Source organism: Mesoplodon bidens (genome assembly GCF_964165515.1).
Source record: "Mesoplodon bidens genome assembly, chromosome: 7".
In the NCBI taxonomy this organism is placed as follows: Eukaryota; Metazoa; Chordata; class Mammalia; order Artiodactyla; family Ziphiidae; genus Mesoplodon; species Mesoplodon bidens.
In genome coordinates this window covers 5,149,274-5,161,850 of record NC_138164.1, presented here as the reverse complement: position 1 = coordinate 5,161,850, position 12,577 = coordinate 5,149,274, and the positions used below count along the sequence as shown (strand labels likewise).

Sequence of the window (12,577 nt, the reverse complement as noted above, 5' to 3'; positions counted from 1 at the left end):
TGACAAACAGCCCTTGCTGGACAGAAAGAGGAAATTCCAGTCATTGTTCTCAAACTTCTGGCTTCCAAAATAAAATGCTCTATCTCCCCTGTCAAGCTTTGATTGACATACACTTCCTGGAATGGGGAGGACAACGGCCCGGGGGCGGGGCCAGGGCTTCATTTGCATTCTGGGCATCCGAGGTTTTCATCACGTTTGCTCTGGACAGGGGACAGGCCCCGCGCTACTCGCAGTCACCCTGTGGAGGGCCCATCTCCCGTTTTATGAAAAGTCTCGAGGGAAGACACCTCCTCAACGGTCCCCACGATCTACCAGGGAAGTTCTTTACTGTCTATGAAAACAGACAGATGAGCTGAGCATCTCACTCCTTAGATCTTTTCCTTCCACCTTTTCTGTCTTGAGGAATAAATTTTTAGACAGTGTCCCACATCTTAACTCTAAATACTGGAGCTTGAGCCAACCTAAGTCTTGGAAGTTTAAACCAGGATCAGACTCTCCAAGTCAAAACCTCAGAGCAACAGAGCTAAACAGCCCATTCAAGAGGAATCAGTACCAAGGGAAACTCTGAATATGGTGAAGCATCATGAGATGCAGTTTTTCTTGAAAGGAATAAGAAATGTTGAATTGCTTTAAAAAATGGGTAAATCAGTAAAAAGAATTACATGGCACACCTGTAGCAGTAGCAGGGCCTATGTGATCATGTCCTGGTGGGAACGCTTTTACCACATTGGAATAAAAAGGCTGCCTTTAGCACTGGCATTAAACTATAGGCAAGTTGGCCTTCTGGAACCTTCTGTTTTCCATTTAATTTATTTACTCACTGAGCTCCTATGCCTGTGGTAACCCTTTCTCTCCAAATGTCCAGAGTTCTTATGCTGCTTTGGGGTTCCAGCCACCCCTTAGGACCATTGGATGATGCCTGCAGGGCCTCATTTCCTCGGGGCTTTGTTGGATGTAAGTGTGTTAACAGATGCTAAAGGTTCAATGGGAATTTGCATTAAAAAGTAGACTTCAAAGGGCAGAATGCCTCAATCCTAATAAAGGAATATTTGGAAGCAGACGTCTTCCATCGAATAACCCAGAAAGAAAGGCCATTTGCAAACATTCTGGTTGTCCTGCTCTCTTAATGATCAAGAGGAATGGATTGCCTATGATCACTTCACTACCAGCATCCCCCAACATCTGCTAAAAGGAGCAGAACAGACTAGAAGGCATGTCTTCTGACCCTTCCATCTATAAAGACACTACAGAGTCATAAACCCTCATGACAATGGGCCAGCAGAGAATTCCAGCTCCCTCGAGCTTGTTACACCTGATTTCCTTTAGCTTTGTCAGCAGATTAAATGGCGATGCCAACACACTTACATGCACAGAGTAATCTCCCACGTGGTCCCATCGTGTCCACCGTTATGGCCATGGACAAAGTGCGCAACTCTGAACCCATCAGACTCCTCACTCATTTTTGTCGGAAGGACCAGAGTGTGTGTGTGTATCTGTACAAACTCAACCCCAGGCCTGCAAAAACAAAGTCGTTCGTATCCATGACTACGTGCCTAGACTCACACCGGAATGTTTTGATGGGGCTGCATGGGATGGGGCACATCTGCACCCGAGGTCGTGTCCTCCTAGGCACGCTGGATTCAAGACAAACTTACAACACAGTTTCAGAGATTTAATGTATTAATCAACACACTGAAAACATTTTGATTCCTAAGCAGCTTTGGGTACCATCTTTTCGAGAATACATTCAAAATAACGTAAGCAGGAAACTGAACAAGACATTCACAGTAAAACCTTCCCCTGCAGACCAATCCTTATATTACATTGGTCTGTTTGATGAAGATGTGGTGTTGGCCCTCAGAGGAAGGAAGACCTAGCACTTTCCTTACTGTGAGGTCATATCCCATTCCCTTCCCTTTCATACTTCTCCTTTAGAAATAGCATTTCAGTTAAAAACCCTCAGGTGAAAAACACAAGATATATTTTTCTCAGAAGCATTAGCAGTATTTTCCCCTCTAAACTGTCTTTGCTCCTTCAAACTCCTCACTGCCTTCTTGGAAGATCAGGAAGTACTGTTTTAACAGATTTGAAGCCCCTTATCCCATCTAACACAAATTGGAAGAAATATCACCCCTCATTTTCAAATCAAACATTCTTTCTTGCAGGAAAGTGTTCATTGAGATTCTAGAGTGGTGATTTAGCCTCTGTCTAAATGTCCTTGGGCCAATACCCAGCTTGGCCACAGGCTCTGGATGTGCCGTCGAGCAGCCTGGGCCCTGTGATCCTCTCCTGTATGTAGAGATGTGGAGTCCATGGGCCAAGCCCCCCCCCCTTGCTCCTCTGGAAACACAGCATGACCCAGACTTGGATGAAAGCACCAACAACCAGGGCTGGAGAAAGCCAGAGCCTCACAAATGTTCACTGTGCATCCGTCTTTTCTTATTACTTTGATTGGTTCATCTCCCCCAACTCAGGAGACAATTTTTCCTTTGATACAAGCCAATGTTAAAAATAAACGTGGCTTCTTTCTTATCAGTAGAACCAAAATAAGAATATCGTTTTCCCCTGATCCTATCTAAAGCTTATATCTTCTTTAGGAAGACTCTTAAAAAGATTTCATTTGGTCTGCCCATGAGGCTTTCAATGATTTTTGTCTGTTCCCATCAACACTGCATGATTTCAAATAATCCTATTCAAGATTTTATGTGAGCTCCTATGGCTCCCATATTCCAGTTTCCTATAAACCCATCTCATGTTCTCATGCAGTTGCCTTGTAGAGCTATATGTCTTGTAGGATCATGGTTATGGGGTTCAGGGACATTGTGCGGGGAGATTTTAAAGGCTCTTGTCCCACTGTCATACCCCCAAATTCTTGATTGCTCCATAATGTTTCTAGTCACTAAGTATCTTTGGGATTTTGCTCTACTCGTGTTGAAAAGCCACTGTTACATTTTGGTGTCGTCTGTTTCACTGACTTCGGACAAGATGAAGTTGGGGTTGTCATAGCCTCTCTTCATCCTGGCTTGAGCATGTTTCTCATTATAAAGGCACATGGCACAGTGAGGCGTCTCCACTTCCACTGTTTTGCTAAAGTTATGGAAATCTACTCGGTATTTCCCTTCCTTGGTCTTGGACACTATGGGAGCAAAACGATAGCCCCAGAGCACCTCTTCTGGGACATAGGATGTCCGGACTTGACAGGTAGCACTGGTTGATTCCACTGTGCCATCTAAAAACACCACTAATTCAAAGTCCTGCTGGAGAAGGGTTTCTGCTGCCATGTGGAAGAAGGGGCTAGTGTGGTCAATGACATGGTAAATTGTCAGTGGGGAGATGAAAAATAAATTTTCATTCCCTGCGTCAACCACAAAGTTGATATTGATCTGATCCAAAATAATGGTCTCTCCTTCAGGAGTGATGGTGGTCTTCAGAAGCTTTCCGTATATGTGACTGCCAATAAGGAGGCTCTTCCGAAGATTAGCCACTCGGATCAAGAGACAGAGCTTCCCACCCCGCTTACTGATCACTGCATTCTTGCTGAAAGTAATGGTCTTGGCACGTTTTTTGGGTCGGGAGATCTTGGCTAAAATGGCACCACACATGAAAGAATTGATGATGACTCCAAGGATAGACTGGAAGATAAGCAGAAAAATGGCAGTGCCACACTGTTCCGTCACACACCTGAATCCATAGCCAATGGTCACTTGTGTTTCCAGAGAAAACAGAAAAGCTGAGGTCAGGCCATTAATGTGCTCCACGCAAGGGGTGTGGTTGGCGGAAGGATGGAACTCAGGGAGATCTTTGTGAATGTAGGCGACCGCATACCACAGGAGACCAAAGAAGAACCAGCTCCCCAAGAAGACTGTGATGAAGATGGTCATTTTGTATCTCCACTTGAGGTCCAGCACAGTTGTCCAGATGTCCACAAAGAATATCAGCCTCGACTGTGCCTCTACGTTGCCAAATTCGATGTTACACCTTCCATCTTTGGAGACCAGCCTTGCTCTTCGCGCAGGATGCCCAAGAAAGTGAGTGACAAAGCATTTCTGAAGATGTTTGAACATTCTTTCTGTCAACACCCGACCTGAAATCACATCAAAGAAAAACAAAACAGAACTAAATTATGTGTATAACACTAGTGAACTAAGTGACTCACATAAAGAGCTAACTGTCTATGAAACTTCCATTCAATACGATCTGGGTGAATGATCGCTTGGGCAAGCTGACAACATTGTTCTGGATACCATAATGCTATCGTCAGTAGAAAATTTCTACTACAAGACCATATTGCTTAAAGATAAAGAGAAAAGGGCTTCCCTAGTGGCACAGTGGTTGAGAGTCTGCCTGCCGATTCAGGAGACACGGGTTCGTGCCCCGGTCCGGGAAGATCCCACATGCCGCGGAGCAGCTGGCCCCGTGAGCCATGGTGGCTGAGCCTGCGCATCCGGAGCCTGTGCTCCACAACGGGAGAGGCCCGCATACCGCAAAAAAAAAAAAAGAGAGAAAGAGAAAAAATAATTACAGGGGGATAGAAATGTAAAGGAAGCTGAGAGAGCATACATCCATGTGTTTTCTGACCTTAGTCACACCCAACCTTAAAAATGTCTGTGATAACGCAGACACAGAGAACAGACTTGTGGTTGCCAAGGGGAAGGGAAGTGGGGGAGGGATGGATTGGGAGTTTGGGGTTGGCAGATGCAAACTATTATACGTAGGATGGATAAACAACAAGGTCCTACTGTATAGCACAGGGAACTATATTCAGTATCCTGTGATAAACCATAATGGAAAAGAAGAGGAAAAAGAATGTATATATATATATGTGTAACTGAATCACTTTGCTGAACAATGGAAATTAACACAACATTGTAAATCCACTACGCTTCAATAAAATAAAAATTTTAAAATGTTTATGATAACAAATTATGGCCTTTACTATGATTTATTTGATAACATTCTTTAAATGAATTCTCCTTTTTTCTTTAATAAATTTAGTCTTAAGCTAAGCAAAACTATCTGTGAAAGCAGAAGCTTGATGCACTATTTACATTTTTGTTCATATATAGAAATAAATAACTATTAAAAAAAGGCTCATCAGTATACTACCTAAATCATCTTATGTACTGCTATGGATACTCACATAGCAAGAGAAATTATAATTCAATTCAATTCTCTCATTTACCTAGTGAAGGAGTTGAGAAAATTTTAATGACATTTCCAAAGTCAGGTCCCTCAACAGAAATTAACACAACGTTGTAAATCAACTATACTTCAATAAAATTAAGACAACAGCAAAGTCAGGGACCTAATCATGGCAGGATGACAACTAGAGCGTAAGGTTCCCTGCTTCCAGGTCTGAGAAATCTCTACCTCACTGTGTCTCAGTTATAACATTTTATATTCTAACAACAGATTTCTCTGAAACACTTCAAGAGAAGCATTGGTCAACTTCCTTTTTTTTTTTTTTTTTTTTTTTTGCTCAACACTATTTAGAACAGAGTTCCTCAATACTGTTTGGTCAAGTTGTATCATAAGATCTCGGAAGTTTTCTCAGTGGGTCACAAGCCTGGGCTGCCAAGATTCCCAAGAGGAATAGTAAGATGCTCACCATCGGTATTTCCTACTTCCTTCCTTGCCCGCAAGCTGAAGGATGGGGCACTCTGATTTAAAGAATCCTGCACAAAGTTAGAACCATGTTTTATTCACTCCTCTATCCCAGCTGTTAGCACAGACCATGGGTGCTTACTATTTATTCAATAAGCATAAATGGAATCATTCCTTGAATGAATTAAGCACTTCAAAATACCATCTGGACAAAGGTCTCATGGATGACATTATTGTAACTTCCACCTTACAGCACAAAACTGAAGGGATTTCCCCCAAACAGACAGCACTGATGAACCCCCGGGGTCATAAACACTAGATGGTCTCCTCCCCTAGCTGTGCCCACCCCACTCCCAAGGTGTGCCTGTTATGGTTGGCAATGTCTTCATGGTATTTTTAATCAAATGCAAACATGTTTCTAAAATAGATTTCAAAATCCCCCTTCAAAAATGTGTTTATTCACACAAACTAGGAAGCGAAACCAACTTAGTGATAAATTTTAAACAAAAGTGATATCCTACCACGTCTTGCTCATGGCCTTAAGCCAGGTGAAAACACAAGAAGACCCCAGGCAGAAGTGGTGATGAGAAAACCACGGCTGTGGTGATTGGAAGGACAGGTTCTAAAGACATTAAAAAAGAAAAAAAAAGTAACCAGGAGAGCAGGCAGCAATGCACTCAGAGGGGCCTGCCCCTCATCTCACCCAACCCTCATTGACCTCAAGTCCCCAAAGAGTATGAGGGGATGGTTCCAAGTGTGGCTCACCAAGGGAAGTGGTCTCTTCCTTCCCCAATCTCTCCCTTTTCTCTGCTCACATCTCCCCTAACCTTGTGTCCATCCACTGGGGACTCTCTCCCTTTCCCAGGTTCGTGGAAGCTCATACTGTTTACAAAGCTCTTCCTATAGGGTGGATCTCACCTAAAACAATATCTTCTAAAGCCAACATTCATCAGTCGAATCCACATCCTCTTTGTCATACATTATAATTCCTATAATAGACGAGCTCCTAACACAGCAACCTATGAGCTTTGCTCCTCCACTATTCTTATAGTCCTACTTAAATTCATTTCACTTTTGAAGAGAAAGAGTATTTCTGTAGAGTAAATGAGTCCCCCCTGATTTATCTCTTGGATGAGTTTGGGTTTCCATGCCTGTACTACTAAGAAAATATTATCTGCCTGGCCTTGCAAAGAGCAGGAACAAAAGCAACCAGCTTTAAAAAAAAGCTTTCCCCAGATCGCCCACACTTGCCAACATCTTAAATATATTCTGACCTGAAGCATCCACGGCTGGCAAAAGCAAGGAGGTAGTGTTGGGAGCTGGTCTCCGTAGGCAGGCTGATTTCTTTTAAACCCAGCCTAATTTATGGTAGGCTTTGGCCAGTGGACTGATGCTAATTTGTATTAGCCTGAAAACATTAATTTGATAGTGGAGCTGTGTGGTTTAAACCAAGGTAATTGGTCGTTCTCAGGCCAAGCCCCAAGCTGGGTATGTATTTTTTTCCCAAACCTCACATGGCTTGAATACCATCATGCTAAGGCTTGACAAGCCACCAACTAAGGTCCCTGGGCAGCAGGCACAGGTTCTGTTCTGGCACTTTCCTCCTCTCCTTTACCATGCTCTATAGCTCTCTCACCCTTTCTCCTAGTTTGTGCCCAATACCTTTCACCAGAAACAATTAGTTATCATCAATCTCCCAGCATATTCCCTGAAACACACTGAGATACTGAGATTTCTAAGCGCTCACAAAGATACAGGTGAATGATACAGACGTAGGTAAGTACATATTTGTAAGACAAAAATAAGATCACACCAGGAAGAAACAAGATACCATGTTACTCTCTCTACACAGCAGTCACTGTTATTCAAGAAATTGAGATTTAAAAGCAGCCTTTATTGTTGGATTTATTTTGTAAAATCTGGCATTTACTGAAGGTACTTTCTACATGCACTGGGTTAACCAATGCTGTTGATTTATTTACTCAGACAGTGAGAAGATTTATACCTAGAGAATGCAAGAATACAGGATAAATTCATCCTCTGACCAAGCCCATCAGTCACATGGCAGTCCCATTATACACAGCCTATATGCGACTTTGCTTAGACAATGGCATTTAATCCTACCACAGACAGATACAATATGTGTTTTTGGAACTATTGGGAGATGAGAAATTGGCCCTGGATTATGTAACATGCACAGATTTTAGGTCACTTTCTGTTGAAATCAGTAAATCTTAATAGCAAGCATAGGGCTGCACATTAGCTAATATTTACCAAGTTCTTCTTAATGGCCTGGCAAAGCAAGTGGATTATATTATTGCCATTTTTTTCCTTCAGTGCTCCAGCATTCTTTTTTTTTCTGCAAACAGTCCATTTCTGAAGAAATAGACTTTGTATGAACTTTCCAAACATTGAGTGTATTGTGTAGGATTTCAAAGCCAAATAGAACTCTGCTCCTGTTCTCAAGGAGCTCACAGTCGAAGGAGGGAAGTGAGCTCAGTAAATCAGCAATTACAATGTGGTGTGGTTTGTATAATACCCAAAGGACACGTCTCTGCTCAGAGATCTCTATTAGGCATCCCCCAACCCCCTGAGAAAACACCTCAACGGACAGAAATCTCACTTTTGTGTCGATTAATTTATTTATCCATCATTAAGCAACAGGGAGGTGTGGATTCTAACATGTGTGTTAGACATCACGGAAGTAATCACTTACCAAATGTACAGTCCCTGTCATTGTGAAAAAGCTTCTAGTCCAGGTGGGAGACGCAAACAAGCTGATAAACCGTCAAACGCACTATGATACCTGACAGGGTAGAAAACCATGGAAGTGCTCTGGGAGGATCTTATTTGAGGAGGAGAGAAGTGCTATGGAGACCAAGGTCTGGAGATGGCATTAGAGTCACACATGGTAGGAACTCTATAACTGTTTGTTGAATGACGATCAATCAATTAAACAAAGCATGCATAAAAACAATGAGTCTGCTATCACTTACATGGCTCCCTGTCCAATAGAGATATTTTGGAAGAGACATTTTTGTGCAGCACTGTAATTGTAAATTGTGTATGTGACAGAGGCAGGGGCACAGAGGAACTGAAAGAATTGCTGAGTAAACAGATGACAGTGCTGGGGGACATCGCGAGACACCGGCTAGAACCAGCTACCGGCTGGAACCAGCAAGGGCCAGCGCACTTAGCACTAGCTCATCTAGACTTAGAGAAGAAACTGATACCAACAACACCCGGTCTAGTTCTGCCTCGGGGACAACTCATGATACTTCTAAAGAAATGTGAACTCTCTTCCCATGATCAGCCTTTCAAATTCTTGAAAATAAACATTTTCCTCCTGAATTTCCAATTCTCCATAAAAATACATGCTTTATTTGCATACAATACCTATGGCAACCAAACCCCTCTGCATTTTAAGTGAGGTACCTACAGTTTGTGCTCCTTGATGATATTTAAAGAACCAGGACAGAGGCCGTTCTTTTGCAGGCAACCCCCTGAGAACGGGCAGTTGGGAATTTGGGGTTTCCCATGGCCAATATCACACTGCCTTCTTCCCACCCCGGCACCCTCAGCAGCCACTGTACCAGAGAGAAGACGGCAAATAGATGTTGCTTTTATCTCTTATTTAGAATTACAAAGGCTATCGTTCCTCTCTATAGATGAAAAAACAGTTGCTGTAGTCTGCCTTTTAGTCCAACCTCTCACAGCTCACACACAGCCTGAATTCGCTCAGGACATTTTTGAGAGTAAAGATTGTCTGTCAGAGGTAGAAAATAGGAGTTATTGAGCCTGAGAGGAGAAGTCAAATGACTTTCTGTAGTCCCTTTGCAATGGTGCTGGAGGAGAAATTCAAGCTTCCATGAAAATTGATGGCTTTGCTTCAGGCCATTAACCAACATTTCCTGAGGACCTACCGTAGGAAGGCATGCAATGGGATCATGGCCCAAGGTCTCTGCCTTCTTAATCAGTGAAATCAAGCAAACTCTCTACTGATTGAACTTACTACATGCCAGGTGCTACACTAGGAAGCAAAAGAGGTAACAGTCCCTGCTGTCAAGCTGCTCAAGGATGAGTAGTAACTCAGTCATTATCCAATAATTGCAATGCGGCAGGTTTGCTGCCCTGAAAGGGTTGAGGACAGGGTTTTCAAGCATCCCCCAGAGAGGAGATGCAACAGGCTGAAGGTCAAGTTTACACTCTTTAACACACCTTTGTTGAGGAGCTAAAACAAATGCATCTAACTGTTACCGCAGAGGACTTCCTGTTTTCTATGAAAACGGCCTCAAGCTATTGGAGGATGGCCACCCAGCTGGGTTTGCAAACCCTCAGTGCCCAGGAGCATCCAGTCAGCCAGCTCCTGGGGATATTTATATGGAGACCTATTGTCGACAGAGGGCATTGTTTCCTTTTTGTTCAATATTCCAAGAGAAATCACCTCTGATGTCTTTAGCGCTACCAGGCTGCTCACTTGGGCTCAGCCTGGGTTCTTACATAGAACTTGGCAAGGCCGGTGGAAATAATTTTTCCTGGCCTCATGGGCATGTGAAAGGGCATGAGCCTCAGGACCCTTCCAGGCTAGATTTGGGACTGCACTTCAGTAATACCCCACCTTTCCCTGAGGCCAAGTGTGCTCACAGGCCCCCTCCCCTGTGAAGCCACAAGTTGCTTGTGTCCAGGGTGGGAATGCAGCACAGACTTTCCTAGGTGCCTGGTTCCTCCCAGAGAAGAGAGTTTGGGAACAAGAGCCAGTGAATCATAAGGTCTGGGGGTGTTGGTGCTCTCCTAAGGCACACCGGCTTCTGTAGGCATCTCTGGAGCCTGCCGCTCCAGGAGCATCACCTGAATAACTATAGAGATCTGCCATGCATGGGGATCAAGGTGGGGTGGGAGCCCTGGTGCAGGATGTTCATGGCATAGGTAAGAACCAAAGGCAGCAGGTAGACTGGAGGAAGTCCAGCTGGGCTGAGTGCAGACATGGACTTGAATCTCAGTTCTGTCACTTGATGGCCAGGTGACCTGAGCAAGCCACCTAGGCTAACTGAGCCTCAGCTTCCTCACCTGTGAAATGACTGTAAGAATATGCTCTCAAAGGCTGTAGTGTGTTTTAAATGCAATTGCATATGTAAAGTTCCTAGAACACAGCAATTACACAATAAATAGTAGCAACTGTTATTATCAGTTCAGAAAGTTAAACCTGTGCAGCAGCTTAACCAGGCATCACTGACTGACCCAGGCCACCGAGGATCTGCTCTGCAGAGTCACAGGGGCTGTGTGGGGAAATGACACCCAGGCGAGAGACAAGGCTCCTGAGAGAGAGGGTGACAAAAGTTCTGACAACATGTCGATGCCTGTGAACTGTACTGGCTTCAGAGCCCATCCTGACCTGTGGAATAGAAGACCTGAGAAAGCCAAACACGTTTGTATAAAGGATTTGTCCATCATCAGGGCAGAAGCCTTATCCTGGAGAGGTGAGAACAGGATAGAGGGAGAGAATTTTCCTTGGTGCACTACCAGGGGTGATGCCCTTCTTCTCTTACCACAGACATTAAGTAGCATTTGATTGTATCACTGACAATCTACGGACACCATTGAAAAGGAGAAAGCAGCTCCAGACAGCTGGGAGCCAGCCTGGCACTACCTCTAAGTCTCGGTGTTGCCGGGAGCTGTCCTGGGGCTCACAGCTGGGTCTTGGTGTTCTCTTGTTGAACCCAGTTTCACAGGATATCAACATCAGAATCATGTCTGAACACAGACAGAAACATGAACATGGTCCAAACCATGAAAATGACCAAATGTCCCCCTGTGCTGGCACTGTGAGCGATCCCTGCTTCTTTACCAATAACAGCTTTAGCCTTACACGGGTCTTCTCTGCTTCTAGATAATAAGATTTATTAACATACTCGATCACAGAATTACCCCTATTTCTTGACCTCTAACCCAGAGCAGAGTATTGCTTCCTTAACTCTCCCAAATCACCTAGAACAAGCCCGAATCTTGTTTATGTGCTAACACTCTCTCAAGCGAGGCTCCCCACAATTCCTCAGGGTGCATGTGCTCACTAGCTGCAGCAAACCAACTTGTTCAACTGCTGGGGTGCTCCTAGTGCTCTTTGGCTGGAAGGCACTGACACCCCAAAAGGCAGAAGAGCACACAGAAGAGGTGTAACTAAGAGGTCATAAAGCTGTTTTATAACCAATTGACGATTCCATACCATTGCTTCCAGAAGTCACCCTCGCATATGTATATTTGCAGGCTCTTGTATCAGGATGTGAAAATGAAGGACCAAATTTAAATATACAAAGTCATTAAAAGGAGTTAAGGGGCTTCCCTGGTGGCGCAGTGGTTGAGAGGCCACCTGCCAATGCAGGGGACACGGGTTCGAGCCCTGGTCTGGGAGGATCCCACATGCCGCGGAGCGGCTGGGCCCATGAGCCACAGCTACTGAGCCTGCGCGTCTGGAGCCTGTGCTTCGCAACAAGAGAGGCCGCGATAGTGAGAGGCCCGCGCACCGCGATGAAGAGTGGCCCCCGCTTGCCACAACTAGAGAAAGCCCTCGCACAGAAACGAAGACCCAACACAGCAAAAATAAATAAATTAATAAAAAAAAAAAGGAGTTAAAATGTTCAAGTTCAGTTTTTAAGTTCAATCTAGCTAACTAGTTTACAAGGGCCGTTGGTCATCCTAAGATAATTCTACTCTCCCCACAAAGACCTGTATCACTTCCTGGCACCTGGATTGGGACCCAGCAGGAAGCATCAGGAGATGTGATATTCCCACCAGGACAGCCAGCCTGGGAGTCTGTGAGGCTGGCCCCAAGCCAGGTGTCCATAGGGTCTCACCAGTCTTTGGTGGCAGCATGCCTTTGCTGTGGAGTAGGAAACCTGTGCTTTGGAAGTTGACACTAATTCTATGTGTATTTTCAATTTTGTTTCCTTGTTGTTCTTCAGAGTTGTTTTGTGAAGTA

At 44.2% G+C, this 12,577-nt stretch overlaps 1 protein-coding gene across 1 annotated transcript; it reads right to left on the bottom strand.

The window, feature by feature from the left end:
* Positions 1 to 2,945: 2,945 nt before the first annotated feature.
* Positions 2,946 to 4,064, bottom strand: KCNJ1 (potassium inwardly rectifying channel subfamily J member 1; the record flags this gene model as incomplete). The annotated part of the gene is made up of 1 exon (XM_081240790.1): positions 2,946 to 4,064. One exon carries the CDS (start codon positions 4,062 to 4,064, stop codon positions 2,946 to 2,948), a length of 1,119 nt encoding a protein of 372 aa, XP_081096916.1.
* Positions 4,065 to 12,577: the final 8,513 nt, after the last annotated feature.